The sequence below is a fragment of the Dipodomys ordii genome, unplaced genomic scaffold (assembly GCF_000151885.1).
Source record: "Dipodomys ordii isolate 6190 unplaced genomic scaffold, Dord_2.0 Scaffold68, whole genome shotgun sequence".
Classification (NCBI taxonomy): Eukaryota; Metazoa; Chordata; class Mammalia; order Rodentia; family Heteromyidae; genus Dipodomys; species Dipodomys ordii.
The window spans coordinates 5362729-5381007 of record NW_012267284.1 but is presented as its reverse complement, the minus strand read 5'-3'; the positions used below and the strand labels follow the sequence as shown (position 1 = coordinate 5381007).

The window sequence follows — 18279 nt, the reverse complement described above, 5'->3', positions numbered from 1 at the left end:
GAGCTGAGGGACAGCGCCCAGGCCCAGAGTTCAGGCCCCATGACCGGACCCAAAAAAAAATAATAATAATAAAAATAAAAATAAATAAAATCAGTTTGGCAATGTGCCAAAATCACTCTCAGGCCTTTCAAGATTTTTTTTTTTTGGGGTCCGGTCATAGGGCCTGAACTCTGGGTCTAGGCGCTGTCCCTCAGCTCTTCAGCTCAAGGCTAGCACTCTAGCACTCTAGCTCTGAGCCACCTTCCCAGCCCAGGCCTGTCAAGATTTTTCCCGAGTGAGAATTGAGAATTGCCAATCGTGGTTATTTAAATGACATTGAAAGAGCAGATGGACTATGGCATTGTGAAATACACACACACACACACACACACACACATCCTCCTAGGGATTGAACCCAGGGCCTTGTGCTTGCTAGGCAGGCACTTTATCCATGAGCCATACTTCCAGTCCATTTGTGCTGGTAATTGATAAGATTAGATCCTCGACTTCTGTGTGAAAGCGCATCTGGGCCTCTCCCTACTCCTATTTCAGGCTTTCTCTGGTAACTAGGATACCAGACAGAAGACATCAAACAGAGCTATTAGTTGAGAAGAGGGCTCATGAACTTTTTTTTTAACCTAGGATGGCCTCTAGCCTCATGATCCTCATAATCTCAGCCTCCTAAATAAGTAGCTAAATAATAGTTGTGAGCCTTGTCACCTATCTTTTAGTTACTCATTTCTATGTTGCTAAGTATAAAAAAGCATTTTAACCAATTAATATATAAAGTGGCCCACAAATTTAACCTGAAATTAAACTCAATTAGGTCAGAAGCCTGTTGTAATTACACATGAGAGATCAAAGGGCATACAACAGAAAGCCAACAAAATCTGAGGCATCAGCTAGACAAGGGTGGCTCATGCCTGTAATCCTAGCTACTAAGAGGATCGTGGTTCAAAGCCAATCCAGGCAGGAAAGTCCATGAGACTTTTTTTTTTTTTGTCAGTTGTGGGGCTTGAATTCTGGGCTTGGGCACTGTCCTTGCGCTCTTCAGCTCAAGGAGAGAGTGCTCTACCACTTGAGCCACAGTGCCACTTCTGGTTTTCTAGTGGTTTATTGGAGATAAGGGTCTCTTGGACTTTCCTGCCCAGGCTGACTTTGAACTGAGATCTTCAGATCTCAGCCTCCTGAGTAGCCACCGACACCAGCCATGAGACTCTTATCTCCTGTTAACTACCAGAAAACCAGAAGTGGTCTGCGGCTCAAAGTGGTAAGCTCTAGCCTTGAGTGAAAAAGTTCAGGGACATCTTCCAGGCCCTGAGTTCAAGTCCTATGACCAACAAAAAAATAGTGTGTGGCCAGGCGCCTGGTGGCTCACACCTGTAATCCTAACTACTCAGGAGGCTGAGATCTGAGGATTGTGATTGGAAGCTAGCCCAGGCAGAAAAGTCTGAGTCTCTTATCTCCAATAAACTACCAGAAAACTGCACGTGGTGCTGTGGCTCAAGTGGTAGAGTGCTTGCCTTGAGCTGAAGAGATGAGGGACAGCACCCAGGCCCAGAGTTCAAGCCCCATGATTGACCAAAAAAAAAAAAGTGTCTGCCTTACCACCAAAAAAGCTGAAGAGAAACTGGGCACTGATGGCTCACGCCTATAATCCTAGCTACTCAGGAGGCTGAGATCTGAGGATCTCAGGATCAAAGCCAGCCTGGCCAGGAAAGTCTGTGGGACTCATCTCCAATTAGCCACTTGAAAACTAAAGTGTCCCTGTGGTTTCAAGTGGTAGAGTACTAGCCTTGAGTGAAAAAGCTCAGGGACAGCACTCAGGCCCTGAGTTCAAGACCCATGGCTGACAAAAAAAAAAAAAAAAAAGCTAAGGAAAGGGAGAAGCCCTGGGTTCCTGTCACACTTGATCTCAGCCCTTCAGTCTGTCCCATTGTACCTTGGAAGTCTATAGCTGTGTTTGATTCTTACAGAGGTTCACAGGTCAGAGTTCACCTTGAGGCTCAGAGGAAACTGAATTTGAACTTCTGAGCAATACTGGAAGTTTTGTTTTTGTCGGTCATGGGGCTTGAACTCTGGGCTTGGGCGCTGTCCCTCAACTCTTCACCTCAAGGCGAGTGCTCTACCACTTGAGCTACAGCGCCACTTCTGGTTTTCTGCATGGTTTATTGGAGATAGGAGTCTCACGTGGTCTTTCCTGCCTAGACTGGCTTTGAACCTCGATCCTTAGATCTCAGCCTCCTGAGTAGCTAGGATTACAGGCATGAGCTACCGGCAATACTGGAAGTTTTGTACTCAGTCTTACTCAAGATAATATCATGTCAGACTGAATTATGATATTTTCCTTGTCTTTATTTGAAGATGAAGTAAGGCTTAAAGATATGTGCTTGGAGGGGTTACTAAGTTGCCAAGAGGTCAAAAGAAGAGCAAATGGCCAATAAATGCATAAAAAGTGTCTAATATCCTTGACCATCAGAGACATGCAGATCAAAACTACTTTGAGCTATGCACTGATGGCTCACTCCTGTAATCTTAGCTACTCAGGAGGCCAAGATGTGAGGATTGCAGTTCAAAGCCAGCCAGGGCAGGAAAGTCTGTGAAACTATTATCTCCAATTAAGCACCCCCAAAAAGCCAGAAATGGAACTGTGGTTCAAGTAGTAGAATTAGCTACTCTTCAGCAAAAACAAACAAAACGGACTGGGAAGGTAGTTCAGTAGCAGAGTGCTTGCCTTGCATGCATGAGACCCTGGGTTCAATTCCTCAGCACCACATAAGCAGAAAAAGCCAGAAGTGGTGCTGTGGCTCAAGTGGTAGAGGGATAGCCTTGAGCTGAAGAGCTGAGGGACAGCGCCCAGGTCCAGAGTTCAGGCCCCACGACCGACAAACAAACAAAAAAACACCTAAGAAAGCCAGGTGCCGGTGGCTCACTCCTGTAATCCTAGCTACTCAGGAGGCTGAGATCTGAGGATGTCGGTTCAAAGCCAGCCAGGGCAGGAAAGTCCATGAGACTCTTATCTCCAATAAACCGGTAGAAAACCAGAAGTGGTGCTGTGGCTCAAGCGGTATAGCGCTCACCTTGAGCTGAAGAGTGCACTGATAGCGCTCAAGCCCAGAGTTCAAGCCCCACGACCGACCAAAAAAAGAAAAAAAACCACCTAAGAGACTGCACCCCGGCCCAGCCTGAGTTCAAGCCCCAGGGCTAACACCAGAAAGAGCCACAAGGAAATCCATCATTTTATACAATTAATATGGAATATTAATAAAGCATGAAAAAAATTCAATGTTTGAAGAGACATGTAACCAGATGGTGCATAGAGGATATGGAAGGAATTGTTCTTTGACTTACCGTTGTTTGGGCATTCCTTTTAGGGTAATAAAATTCACGAGGGGAGGCATTTCCCAGACTGCCCTGCAGCTCAGTATGGTCATGAGACCACATATGTGGCCAATGAGATCTAAGAAGTTGAAGACACACTTAGCCCACTCTCTTGACCACTTTCCTCTCTATTTCTCCATGGGACATATATAGCTGAACTAAACCCTCTACTGACTCAAAAGGAAGGAGCTAGGTCCTGAGAACCTTGGAGAGGAACCAGGTAGCAGCTTGAATTTCTTTCTTTTTTTCTTTGTTGGTTGTGGGGCTTGAACTCTGGGCCTGGGCACTGTCCCTCAGCTCTTCAGCTCAAGGCCAGTGCTTTACCGTTTGAGCCACCATGCCACTTCCAGTTTTCTGGTGGTTTATGGGAGATAGGAGTCTCATGGAAGCCAGGTGCTGGTGGCTCACACCTGTAATCCTAGCTACTCAGGAGACTGAGATCTGAGGATTGTGGTTCAAAACCAGCCCAGGCAGGAAAGTCTGTGAGACTCTAACCTCCAATAAAGTACTCAGAAAACCGAAAATGGCACTGTGGCTCAAGCGGTAGAGCACTCACCTTGAGCTGAAGAGCTTGGGGACAGCACCCAGGCCCAGAGTTCAAGCCCCACGACCTACCAAAAAAAAAAAAAATCTCATGGACTTTCTTGCCCAGGCTGGCTTTGAGCCACGATCCTCATATCTCAGCTTCCTGAATAGCTAGGATTACAGGAATGAGCCACTAGCGCCCAACTAGCAGCTTGAATTTCTTTTTCTTTTTTCCTTTTGTCGGTTGTGGGGCTTGAACTCTGGTCCTGGGTGCTGTCCCTGAGTTCTTCAGCTCAAGGCAAGCACTCTACCACTTGAGCCACAGCGCCACTTCTGGTTTTCTGAATGGTTTATTAGAGATAAGAGTCTCATGGAATTTTCCTGCCCATGCTGGCTTTGAACTGTGATCTTCAGATCTCAGCCTCCTGAGTAGCTAGGATTACAGGCGTGAGCCACAGGCACCCTATTAGCAGCTTGAATTTCTTACCTCTGAGTTTTAACCCAAGAGAAACAAATTTGGATCTTGTTGAAGCCATTGTTTCTTTGGGGCTCTGTCATTTGCACTGAAGTTAATCCTAGGGATTGAAGAGCTCTCTTTTGGTTTGGTTTGCCCAGCCACAACTTCCCATCTCTTGAAAGGACTTCCTCTACCCCATTTTGTGTGCGTGCGAGTGTGTATGCGTGTGTGTGTGTCTATGAGTCACTGAGTTTTCTCTCTTCCCCAGTGGGTAGGCAGGGGATCAGACCAAACAAAGAAGATTCCCTGGCCCCCTTCATCAGGAATGGAAACCAAATTGGAGTGGGGAGGGGTGTGTCAGGGACCCTGAGGCAAGTGAAATCATTCTCAACCGGACTGGATCTTTGAGGGTCCCTAATCTTCCCAAGTCCTAGTTACTCAATTTTTCTTTAGATTTTCCCTTGTTCCTGTGAACATAACTCATTTCTCTCTCTCTCTTATATATATATACATATATATATGTATATATATATGTGCATGCATATATATATGTGCATGCATATATATATGTATATATATATATATATGTCTTTCTCTCTTATCAGCATTTCTACCTCTATCCATCTTGCAGTAGTCACCTGTGGCACTAGAAATAACCAGCTGGATTGTAGCAGGGCCTAGTGGAATACACCTGTAATATCAGCTACACAGGGGGCTCAGGCAAGAGAATCACTTGAGCCCAGGAGTTTGAGGCCAGAATGGAAAATATAGTAAGAACTGGATTTTTAAATAATCCCATTACATTATGTAGCAATATTAAAATCAGTTACAAACGCACAGGAAGACAGACATTATGGGAACATATGAGAATATGACCTTTTTTTTTTTTTCTTATTGCTCCTGGGGCTTGAACTCTGGACCTGGGTGCTGTCCCTGAGTTCTTCAGCTCAAGGCAAGCACTCTACCACTTGAGCCACAGAGCCATTTCCATCCAGTTTCTTGGTAGTTAATTGGAGATAAGTGTCTCATGGGTTTTCCTGTTGGGCTGGCTTTGGGCTTTTTTGTTTTGTTTTGTTTTGTTTTTTTGTTTTCTATAGCTCCATTTTCTGCTTTCTGCTGGTTAGTTGGAGATGAGTCTCATGAACTTTTCTGCCTGAGCTGGCTTCAAACTGTGATCCTCAGATTTCAGCTTCCTGATTATCTAGAATTACAGTGTTTGTCTTCATTTTAGTTACTTTTCAGATAGGTTCTTGGGCTTTTTATTCAGACTAACCTCTGACCACAATCCTCTTACCTATGGCTTTTTTTTTCTTTTCTTTTTGTCAGTCATGAGGCTTGAACTCAGGGCATGGGGGCTGTCCCTGAGCTTTTTCACAAACCTAACATTCTATCACTTTGAACCACAGAACCGCTTCCAGTTTTCTAGTAGTTAATTAGAGGTAAGAGTCTCACGAACTTTCCTCCCCTGGCTGGATTTGAACTGGTATCTTTAGATCTCAGGCTCCTGCCTAGGTAGGAATTCTGGCATGAGCCACCAGTGTCTAGCTGACTTATACCTTTTGAGTAGCTGGGATTACAGATATACACCACAATTTTCTCTCTGTTGGTTGAGATGTAGAGGTTAGATAAAGGAAGTCTCATTAACCTTTTTGCCTAGGCTGACTTCAAACTTGGATCCTCTATGTATGCTTTTTAAGTAGCTAGGATTAAGGCTTGAGCTACCAGTCTGTTGCACATTCCCAATTTAGGCTAGTGCCCATAAAGTAGAGATCACAATTCTCTGTTGTCTTACCCTTATTTTCTCTGTGTTGTCCCTTCCCCCTCTGTTGGTGGAGCAGAGCTGGTGGTCAACAAAAAGAAGTAGCCCTGGACACAGAGCCTGTGTGGGTTGAAGCCTACAAAATTTCCAGTGTGGCCTGGTCATACATCACCACGATCTGGGGTGGAGGACCCTATTCCTGTCTTCTTTGTTTGAGCCCTAGATTCTGCCTCTCATAGCTTCTTTGGTTTACTTGTTCCTGCTGGAGGAACATATGTCCCAGTAGTTTCCTGGGACATGTAAGTGGGAGGTACAACTTCTTGAGCACTTAATTTGTCTGAAAATGTTCTTGTTATTTTACTCGCCTACTTGATCAATAGTTTTGGCTCTGGGTAGAATTTTGATGACATTGTCACTTAACTGAGAAACCCAAAGAAAGCCATTCTACTTCTTATTTCCTCCACTTGTGTTTTCTCTCTGGAAGTTGGTAGGAGCTTATTTGTTCGCATTGTTTGGAGTTTCTTAAGGATGTTAAACCTGCTGGGGTGGGGGCTGGTCGGGCACTTCCCCTAAGTAAGTATACTCCTGTACTCTGGGAAGATACCCTGCAAGTTCCTTGCTTTGAACTCTGCGCTCTTCAGCTCAAGGCCAGTGCTTTACCGCTTGAGCCACAGCGCCACGTCCGGTTTTCTAGTGGTTAATTGGAAATAAGAGTCTCAGGACTTTTCTACCGGGTTGGTTTTGAACCGTGATCCTCAGATTTGAACCGTGATCCTCAGGCGTGAGCCAGGGGCTCCAGCCCTTTAGTCTTCTCATTGGCTCTTTCTCTCTCTTTTTTTTTTTTCATTTTTCTTTTTACTTTTTTTTCCTTTGTCGGTCGTGGGGCCTACGCGCTGTCCCTCAGCTCTTCAGCTCAAGGCTAGCGCTCTACCACTTGAGCCACAGCGCCACTTCCAGCTTTTTTCTTTTTGCTTATGTGGTGCTGAGGAATCGAACCCAGGGCCTCATGCATGCAAGGCAAGCGCTCTACCACTGAGCCACCTTCCCAGCCCCAATTTTTCCATACTTTTAATATTAATATATAGTTATACTTTAGTTCTCCCTTATAGTTTTAGTTCTAAAATCACAGTTTCTAAGAAGACTCGACGTCATGGCATAAACTGTCGCTATCACATAAAACTGATAGTAATAAAAAGAGAAAAAGACAAAAAAAAAAAAGGGAACAACGTTCTTGGCAGGAGTTGTCAATAGATCCCAAGTGCGGCTTCTGGAATCCAAACCTGAGCCGCTCCAGCGCGCAAATATGGCAACCTCCTCGCCCCGCGGTCGAAGCCTGGCGCGCTCCCGGAGCGCGCCGCAGCGCGTGCCCGGGGCCCAGCAGAATCAGCCAGGACGCGCGCGCGCACGCGGGCGCGCAGGAGCTGGGCGAGACAAGCCCCGCCCCGAGCCTGGGAGCGGCGGCGCCGACGCAGGGGGGAGGGGAGGGGAGGCCGGATGTGAGTGGAGCGGCCATTTCCTGTTTCTCTGCAGTTTTCCTCAGCTTTGGGTGGTGGCTGCTGTGAGGCTTCGGCTTCCAGTCCACCAAGGGCTAGTCGGCGTGGACAGCGGCCCCGGCACCTCGCGCTCTGCCGCCCACAGCCGCGCGCCTGCCTGCCTATTCCATCTTTTCTTACCCGGCCGCCGCCGCTGCGGCCCAGCGAGCGGCCCCGATGCAGGCCATCAAGTGTGTGGTGGTGGGAGACGGGTGAGTGAGAGCGAGTGCGCGGCCGGGCCTGGCCGGGGGCGGGCGGGGGTCGGGACGGGTCGGGACGGAGGCGGGAGGGACTCGGGCCTACCTAGGCCAGAGACGCCACGGGCTCTCGTAGACCGCGGGCCGGCTTTCCTCGAGGGGGCGCGGGCCTCACCACGCTCCCAGGCCGGTGGTGCGGGCCTGGTTCCGGCTTTTTGGTGGGGGAGGAGGGCCTCCTGAGCGGCCGGAGGGAAAAGTGAACTCCACCCTCTTCGCTTTCTTCCCGGGCTGGACACCGCCCTCGAAAGCAACTAGATATAGCGGGCTTGGGGGTTTTTGCGTGTCTCCGTCCTCCCCCCGCCATTATTTCTCTCTCTCTCTCTCCATATATATAAATATATATATGTATTTTTTTTGAAAGGGGGTATCTTTGGTTTGTGCATTAACCTCCGGAGTTCCCGAGAACTGGGACGGGTTAGGGCGGCCGAGTCGATTCCATTCGATGCATGCTCGCAAGGGCCACTTTGTGTGTGTGTGGACTCCGAAACTTAGGTGTGACCAAAATTGTTTCTACTTGTGTACTTCGCTACTTTTAGGGTCTTTTAAAATGATCGTTTTTCGCACGTTGCCTGGCGAAAGTTCTAAAAGTGTTGGCTGTAAGATGGATGTGATGGAGAATGTTCTTTTCTTTGAACTTGGTGTGTTTAACAAAAACCGAATTAGCCTTTGCTTGATACATTAGGTTTGGCTGTAGCAGAATTGGCTGCTTTTGACTCAAGGCGTTTCTTTTCGTTACTGTCCGTGGTGGTTACTGGTTCTGCAAGAAAACAAGACTTGTCTTATGCTGTTTTTTTTTTTTTCCTCCCATAGGAACAAGAATCTTAGTGTAATCTGAGCAAAATTGTGTGTCTGAGCGTTGTGTGTGTGTAGATTAGTGTTATCCAGGAAGCTGGGAGAATTAATTCAGACTGCATGTACATTTTCAATTTGAGTCAGGGAAGGAAGAGTTTTGGAATCACTTAACTTTGGGTGACTCTCCTCTCCAGACTTGTCATTGGGACTGATTTCTTTATGCTTCTAAATGCGTTGTGGATTTTCTATTTATTTACGTGGTTCTACATTAGACATTAGAATTGTTTCCATAAATAGTTCAGAAGCAAGATGGACAGACTGATTTTTTTTTCTTTTTTTTTTTGGCAAGGTAAGCTGCCAGTTCATAGGATTTGTCTCAAATTCGAAAGATTACAAACATGGCTCTGTGAGTGTAGCTGAAAATTCTAGAGTTTCCTTTACTTAGGACTAGGTCTATGCTTCCTTTTTTAGCTTTTTAAAAGATAAAGCTTTACTTTGGTCGGGGAGGAGGTCAGGTAGTTGATGAGATAGGTAAATCAACGGGCTAATTTCAGTAACGTTTTTATCATTTCACATTGTTAAATGAAGACTCATTCCTTGCTTTAGGAATGTTTCTAACTTGCTTGGAAAATGAAGTACTATACTTTAAAAAATTAAATTGTTGCTCATTTCATACTAAGTTATAGTATACAAGTGAAAACTCCTAAGACTAATTCAGTAAGCACAATAGATACATGTAGTTTATTTAGTATACTTAACAATGGCAGATCACGAACTGCTAAATTTGTATTTTATTTTTCTGGGTGCTAGTGATGGAACCCAGAGCCTCTTTGTTTAGGTTTTCTTGCATAGTCAAGTACTTTTTGTGTACCTACTGTGGGATCTAGATCTCTACCCCACTGAGATTTAACTTCTGGGGTAACCTGAACATACCACTCATCTTGAAGAGAGCGGTAAAACAAGAGGAAGTTTAACAAGGTGCAACAAGTGGTGACTATTAAGAAGCCCCTTGCAGAATGCTAGCTATCATTTTATTTTGTTTTGAAGATTGAACCCATGGCTGCTATATGCTAGGCAAGTGCTTTACTCGTGATTATTATTGCTGCTGTTACTATGGGCAGTAGGCAAAAGCATTGGACATAAAAGCTTTTTTTTGTGGGGGGGCAATCCTGGGGCTTGAACTCAGGACCTAGGCATTGTCCCTAGCTTCTTTTGCTCACGGCTAGCACTCTACCACTTGAACTGCAGCACCTTCTCCGGCATTTTCTGTTTATGTGGTATTGAGGAATTGAACCCAGGGCTTCATGCATGCTAGGCAAGTACTCTACCACTAAGCCATAAAAACTGGTTTTGGAAGCCAGGCGCCGGTGGCTCATGCCAGTAATCCTAGCTACTTAGGAGGCTGAGACCTAAAGATCATGGTTCAAAGCCAGCCCAGGCAGGAAAGTTTGTGAGACTCTTATCTCCAATAAACCATAAGACTGGAAGTGGTGCATGACTGAAGTAGAGTGCTTGCCTTGAGCTGAAGAGCTGAGGGACAGTGCCCTGGCTGAAGTGGTAGAGCGCTTGCCTTGAGCTGAAGAGCTGAGGGACAGTGCCCAGAGTTCAAGCCCTATGTCCAACCAAAAAAAAAAATACCAAAAACTGTTTTTCGCTTTCTGTTTTCCAGACAGTTTTTTAAGTATCAGTCTGTTTTAATAGTATTGTATGTCTTTCAGTATTTGACATTTATATTGAGAAGGGTTAAGTGATAAGAGGTGAAATGTACCCTGTGTCCCTCCCCCAAAGTTGTGGAGCTTGAACTCGGGGTCTGGGCATGGTGTCTGAGCTTTTCACCCAAGGTTAGTGCTCTGCCACTTTGAACCACAGCACTACTTCCAGTTTTCTGGGAGTTATAATTGGAGATTAGAGTCTCATGGACTTTCCTGCCAGGGCTGGCTTTGAACCGAGATCCTCAGTCTCATGAGTAGCTGGGATTATAGGCATGAGCCACCAACATCCAGCTGAAATGTACTTTTACTAACAGGTGAGCTGTGATAATGTAAGGGACAACGTGTGGTGAATTTCATCAAAAAAGCCTAGATATGTACTTATTCATACCAAAATTTTGTTTTAAATAAAATAAGCTATATTGGACTGAGAAGGTGACTTAGTGGTAGAATGCTTGCCACAGTGCAACTTCCGGCTTTTTCTGCTTATGTGGTGCTAAGGAATCAAACCCAGGGCCTCATGCATGCAAGACAAGCACTCTACCACTGAGCCACTTTCCCAGCCCCAACTGTGTCTAACTTAGTGCTGTCCAGGAGTTTTTCAGTTGAGCCTGATAAACATCTCCTGTGACATCATCCTTATAGAAATATACATTTATTTCCACAGAACAGTGAGATGTGCTCTTCATGAATTCTGTGTGTGTGTGTTTGTGGCATGGGCTTCTTATTTTTTACCTGTTAGAAATATACTTGAATTCTGCACTGACTAGTTTCCAAATTTAAATTTAACTCAGATCATAAAATTATACATAATATTTTTTTTAAAAATATTAAGCTAGATGCCTATGGCTCATGTCTGTGGTCCTAGCTTACTCAAGAGGTTAAATCTGAGGGTTATAGTTCAAAGGAGCCCCAGGCAGAAACACTTATGAAACACTTATCTCAAATTAACTACCAAAAAGCTTGAAGTAGAGCTGTGGCTCAAAGTGGTAGAGTGCTAGCCTTGAGGAAAAAAAAGGTTCAAGATGATGCCCAGGTTGATGGAATGCTTGCTTTGCATTCTTAAGGTCTTGAGTTTGATCCCTAACACCACAGTAAACAAGCATTTTGAATGACAGTCTCAGTAGAAGTTTGGGATTAGGCTAAATGGATGAGTACTGGGAAATCGTTTTTAGAAGTCCTCAGTTCATGTTTTATAATGTTCTCTCCTGTATTAGTCACTTGATGTTTAAGTACTTCCTGCTTCCATTTCTTCCTCACCAGGTAACTTAGCAAGTTGCCTTAGCAGGAATCCTGTTACAGTACAGTTATTAGCACATTGACATCAGGAAAAAAATCTTTCTTTGTGCATTTTTTATTGTAAAAATGTTTTACAGAGGGGTTACCGTTACATGAGCAAGGTAATGATTACATTTCCTATTGAACATTGTTGCCTCCTCCTTTGTTTTTCCCCCTACCATCCCTTCCCTCCCACCTCCACCGCTACTCACCCTCCCCCCAAAAAATCTTTTTTTTTCACTAAAATCTTAATATGAAAAAAATCCAGGCATAGTAAACTTGAAAGAATTGTGAGTCAGTACCCATATACCTACCACTTAGACTATATAATCAAGTTTTCAGTCTCTTTACATTAATACATTATTTCCTATTATCCAAGGACTTAATAGGGTTTATTTGGAGGGAGAAAAGGGTAGAATGCAGTTAGATATGAATTCTTTTTGTGAACTCTAAACAAAAATAGTGGTCTAGTTGGGTAGGTGGCTCAGTGGTAAGAGTGCTTGTCTTGCATGTATGAGGCCCTGGGTTTGATTCCTCAGCACCACATAAGCAGAAAAAGCCAGAAGTGGCGCTGTGGCTCAAGTGGTAGAGAGAGCGCTAGCCTTGAGCTGAAGAGCTGAGGGACAGTGCCCAGGCCCAGAATTCGGGCCCTATGACTGGCCCCCCCAACCCTCCCCCCCAAAAAATAGTAAGTCTAGAAGAAAGCTTGTGTCTGATTTCAGTTCTACTATATGTAGTGTCTTTAGCCTTTAATGTTTAAGAAAGTTGGTGCAGAATATTAATGTTTTGAAACCTCTAATGATTATCAAAGTTAATTTCTGTATAGATGTTATGCTGTGCTGTAGTGGAACTTTAGAAGTTCAGATTTAACTTGTATTTTTATAATTCTAAATTACTATTGTTAGTTTTTTGTAACATACTGTATAAGTAATGTATTTAAGGCCTACTGTTGAATTTCTTTGCTTTGTCAGTATAAATTGCACATGTGCACATGCACACGCATATTGGTGCCAATCTAGGGTTCAAACTCAGGTCCTGGGTACTGTCTCTCAGCTTTTTTGTTCAAGGCTAGTGTTCTACCACTTGAGTGACACCTCTACTTCTAGCTTTTTGCTGGTTAATTGGAAATAAGCATCATAAAAGTCTCATGGACTTTCCTGCTCTGGCTAGCTTTGAACCATGATCCTCTGACCTCAGCCTCCTGCATAGCTAAGATTACAGGTGGAAGCCACTAGTGCCAGGCATCTCCTAACTTGCCTTTAAGATCTATATACTTGATGAGTGCCAGTGGCTCAAACCTGTAATCCTAACTACTCAGGAGGCTGAAATCTGAGGATCACAGTTCAAAGCCAACCCAGGTGGGAAAGTCCATGAGACTCTTATCTCTAATAAAACACCAGTAAACTGTACATGGTGCTGTGGCTCAAGTTGTAGAGCGCTCACCTTGAACTGAAGAGTTGAGGGACAGTGCCCAGGCCCAGAGTTCAAGTCCCATGACCCACTTCCCCACCCCCACCCCCCACAAAAGATCTATATACTTATATATATTTTGGGTCCAGTCGTGGGGCCTGAACTCTGGGCCTGGGCGCTGTCCCTCAGCTCTTCAGCTCAAGGCTAGTGCGCTACCACTTGAGCTACAGCGCCACTTCTGGCTTTTTTCTTTTTGCTTATGTGGTGCTGAGGAATCAAACCCAGGGCCTCAGGCATGCAAGACAAGCGCTCTACCACTGAACCACCTTCTCAGCCCCGATCTATATACTTTTAGACAACATTTCATGCTTTTGATTTATGGTTGTCATTGGAAGAGTCTGGCTTTTTTTGGGGGGGGGGTCTGGTCATGGGGCCTGAACTCTGGGCCTGGGCGCTGTCCCTCAGCTCTTCAGCTCAAAGCTAGCGCTCTACCACTTGAGCCCCAGTGCCACTTGGGCTTTTTTTTTTTTTGCTTATGTGGTGCTGAGGAATCGAACCCAGGGCCTCATGCATGCAAGGCAAGCGCTCTACCACTGAGCCACGTTCCCGGCCCCATATCAATTTATCTTAAAAGGCTTTTTACTTTTTGTAAAAAGGTCTTTAGACTTAGGTCCCCACTCCCCTTTTCCAAAAAACAACTCTGAAAAATAATCTAAAAGCAAAAGGGTCTGAGGGTGTAGCTCAAGTGGTATAGACAGTCGTTGCTTAACAAGTGCAAGGCTCTGAATTCATACCCAGTATGCCTACCTCAAATTGGTTTGTATAGGAAGTAATGCTAAAGTTGTTCCCTCTCAGTGGAAAAGTGAAAAACATAAGATAATTTCTTTTCTCTAGCCTTGGTATTTCTACAATCCAGAGCAGGGGAAGTCTGATAGGTTAAAGAAATGGTCATGTCATAAATGAGGGGAAATCCATTGTAGAACTGACACCCTGATACAGGCTGTCTTCCAGTAGACTCTTGCTATTTTCTAGAAGTAAAATATTTTTCAAGTGTTAAAAAAAGAGGTTTGACTGAGCAGTTAAATATATGTAATTCGGAATTCCAAAGCAAAGAGTAAGTAACGTGCAGGAATTCTGCAGCAGCATCAGTAATGGTTCTGACTGAATCTGGCTTCTATCCTCCACATGGGCAGCCTTCATGTTACTTGGCTTAGTATAGATGTTGACTTGCCTTTATAGTTGATTAATGTGTTTACAAAGAGTGAATAAATTACATTAATGGAAGGAAAATAACCCTTCTATTTTCATTATTATTATTTTTTTTTTGTCGGTCGTGGGGCTTGAACTCTGGGCCTGGGCACTGTCCTTTAGATCTTCAGCTCAAGGCGAGTGCTCTACCACTTGAGCCACAGCACCACTTCCGGTTTTCTGGTGGTTTATTGGAGATAGGAGTTTCACAGTCTTTCCTGCCCGGGCTGGCTTTGAACCGTGTTCCTCAGATCTCAGGCTCCTGAGTAGCTAGGATTACAGGCGTGAGCCACCAGCGCCCGGCTATTTTCATTAATTTGTGTGTATGTCTGTGTGTGTGAGAGTGTGTGTGTGTGTGTATGTGTGTGTGTGTATGTGTGTGTATGCGTGTGCGTGCAAGCGCTGATGTTTGAACTCAGGGCCTGAGAACTGTCCTTGAGGGCTTTGTTTGTTTGTTTGGCTTAAAGCTGGTGCTCTACCATTTGAGCAGCAGCTTCATTTTGCAGCATTTTGGTAGTTTATTGGAGATAATTGTCTCTCAGACTTTTCCTGCCTGTGCTGGCTTCAAATTGTGATCCTCAGGCCTTAGCCTCCTGAGTAGCTAGGATTATAAGCATGAGCTCATTAATCCATTTTTTAAAGTTAAGGAACTCCCCCCCCCCCCAAGTCCTGGGTCCTGAACTCAGGACCTGGACACTGTCCCTGAACTTCTTTTTGCTCAAGGCTAGCACTCTGCCACTTGAGCCACAGTACCACTTCAGCTTTTTCTGTTTATATGGTACTGAGGAATCGAACCAAGGGCTTCATGCATGCTAGGCAAGCACTCTGCCACTATGCTACATCCCCAGCCAAATTAAGCAAAATTTTAATGAAAGGTAGAACATTGCTACCTATAAATCAGGATTGCACCAGCACCTTGAATAATTCTGCATTTAAGCTTTTCACAAGATGTCTTAGCCGAGTATTAATGGAGAAAAGGAAATACAAACATTTTAAAGTTATTTTTTATAGTAATGACTTTGTAATGGATCCTAAAAGATATATTTCAAACATTAAAAATGTTTACATGGTTACAGTTGACATTATGTAGCAAGAATTGTTCATGTTTTCACACAACCTCATTTTGGAAAAGAGTTCACTTGTCATGGCCTTAGCCTCCACTCCCATTCTCAGCTACCTCATCCGGCCCATTGCCAGGCCATGCTTTTGGCCTCATATCTAAGGAGCTCATGAAACTGTCCTTCTGACCACAATGGGTAATTTCTAGAACACAATAGCAGTTCCTTCGTTGTCCTCCACAGTGCATTCAGAGGCCACTTTGTGTTTTCTTTTTTTTTTGGTTGGTCATGGGCTTGAACTCAGCTTGGGCGCTGTCCCTCAGCTCTTCAGCTCAAGGCAAGCGCTCTACCACTTGAGCCACAGTGCCACTTCTGGTTTTCTGAGTGTTTTATTGGAGATAAGAGTTTTATGGACTTTCCTGCCCTGGCTGGCTTTGAACCATGATCCTCAGATCTCAGCCTCCCGAGTAGCTAGGATTACAGGCGTGAGCCACCGGTGCCCGGCTTCAGAGGCCACTTCTAAAATCTAGTGTATTCCTGAGAAGTTGAAGTCTTTTGTGGCTTCCCAAGTAGAACCAATCCCATATACTCTTAAGGAAGAGATGACAGTCTCTTCAGATTTTTCGCTGCCACTCACTGCCTCTGTAATTCTTGCTGCTTATGTTATCCTGGGCTTCTTTGAGCTCTGGGTCTCCCCATGTGCTGTGCTGTTGTTTTTGTTCCTCCTACTCTCCTGTCCCCTTCATACATTGCCGCTTCCTTCCACAACCCCCAACACCAGCTTAGGTCTTTTGTGATACATTGCAAGAACATCTTCAGTAACACTTATCACACCTATAATTTCATGTAATAATTACATTCCACAAAGTCTTGTTCATCTCAGTATTTTCAGCAGCTAGTATACTTCCTGGTGTAGCACACATGTGGTACACATTGAAATTGAATTAATGGTCACTATACTTTGGTAAAGGACTTTGTACTTTTTGCTCCATTTTATGGCTGAGAAAGTTGAAGCATGTAAGGTTGTTGAAACTAACTGATAAGTTACAAAAGCTAATTAAAGAATTGGCCTTGACTTTGGGTCCTAGATCCAGGCTTCTGACTAAATCCTAAGCTCTTGCTCATACAGGTTTTATTTTGACATTCTAAGCCTTTCATAAAATGTATGTTCAGTGAGTCATTTCTGTTTAGAAAGCCTTTGGGAATTGGAAGTTCCCTCCTGGTAATGGTGAGGTAATACTTGACTGTGAGGTCTTGGGTGGGAGTTCCAACTTCTGTTAAGTCCTTCATAATGTTATGAATAAAACAAGTATTGGCAAGACTGAATAAGCCTGTACCCAGCCCTTCTTGACACAGTTTCTCAAAGTTTTAAGGGTGTGGGTGAAAATACAAGAGCACTTTGCTGTTTTGGTGATGAATGTTAACCTAATAGTTGTTGAGTGATCAACTATTTTGACAGTGGTAAACCAACCAAAGACAGCAGGGAGGTGGGCTCATTATAGAGAGCATTTGGTGAAATGAGCCCTCAGGATGCTGGGGACTCAGAAGAAGTTTTTGAAGTTGACCTGTGAATTTGTACAGTATGGAGACTGGTTTTGGTTTCTGCTGTGGTGCTGGACTGGCTTTATTCATGGTAGGCAAGTGGTTTTTTTTGTCCGGTTGTGGGGCCTGAACTCTGGGCCTGAGCACTGTCCCTCAGCTCTTTAGCTCAAGGCTAGTGCCCTACCACTTGAGCCACAGCGCCACTTCCGGCTTTTTTCTTTTTGCTTATGTGGTGCTAATGGTAGGCAAGTGTTGAGTTACAGAGCTACACCTCCAATCTAGTATAGGCACTCTTACAAGTGACACAACCATCTTATTATTTTTGTTGGTCATGGGTCTTGAACTCTGGGCTTGGGCACTATTGCTCAGCTCTTCAGCTCAAGGCGAGCGCTCTACTGCTTGAGCTAGAGCGCTACTTCCAGTTTTCTAGTGGTTTATTGGAGATAAGAGTCTCACGGACTTTGCTGCCTGGGCTGGCTTTGAACCTCAATCCTCAAATCTCAGCCTCCTGAGGAGCTAGGATTACAGGCGTGAGCCACCGATGGCCTGGCCAACCATCTTAATTTTGAAAAATTTCCATGTGGAGGATACTTTGAACTCCCATGGTGGATTAATCTCCTAGCAGTACAGACTGCACTCATTACCCCTGTGCTATGAATTAGTATGTTTAGAATGTATTGTAGAGCTCCTGCTTTAAAAGCAGATGCTCAGTACAGATGAATTGGTGTGAGAGGAGTTGTGAGTGGTGGTTGATCCATGGAGCACTCTTGTTAGGAGAGCAATCATTACTGATTGTCAAGAGGAGAGGGGAGGGCTTTCCGGAAGGTGACAGGGTTTGAGCTATGTGGCTTAGAGGCAGCATGGGAAGTTACTACTTGAGAACCACCCAAGTAGTGTAAGTTGCAGAGGCAAGCTATATTTTACCACATTTTGAAGATAGAACTGCCATTCTTAAATGAAAGGCTCCTATACATTTTCAGAGAAGAGACTAAATTTGGAAATGGTCCTTTTTTGGGGTGGGGGTGGGGGGTCGGGACTCAGTTGTGGGGTTTGAACTCAGGACCTGGATGCTGGTTCTGAGCTCCTTTGCTCAAGGCTAATGCTCTACCACTTTGAGCCATAGCACCACTTTCGGTTTTCTGGTTAATTGGTGATAAAGAGTCTCATGGACTTTCCTGGGCTTTTGAAATGAGATCCTCAGACCTTAGCCTTCTGAGTAGCTAGGATTACAGGCATAAGCCATCAGTGCCTGGACTCTTTTTTGGGGGGGGGTCCAGTCGTGGGGCCTGAACTCTGGGCCTGGGTGCTGTCCCTCAGCTCTTCAGCTCAAGGCTAGTGCTCTACCACTTGAG

The 18279-nt window shown here is 44.6% G+C and overlaps 1 protein-coding gene across 1 annotated transcript in view; it reads left to right on the top strand.

Moving 5' to 3' along the window:
- Nucleotides 1-7404: 7404 nt before the first annotated feature.
- Rac1 (ras-related C3 botulinum toxin substrate 1 (rho family, small GTP binding protein Rac1)) overlaps nucleotides 7405-18279 on the top strand; it is a 27402-nt gene continuing 16527 nt past the window's right edge. The window contains exons 1-2 of the mRNA XM_013023397.1: nucleotides 7405-7597; nucleotides 7740-7845. Coding sequence (XP_012878851.1) covers nucleotides 7405-7597; nucleotides 7740-7845 — 299 coding nt within the window. The remainder of the gene's footprint in view (nucleotides 7598-7739; nucleotides 7846-18279) is intronic.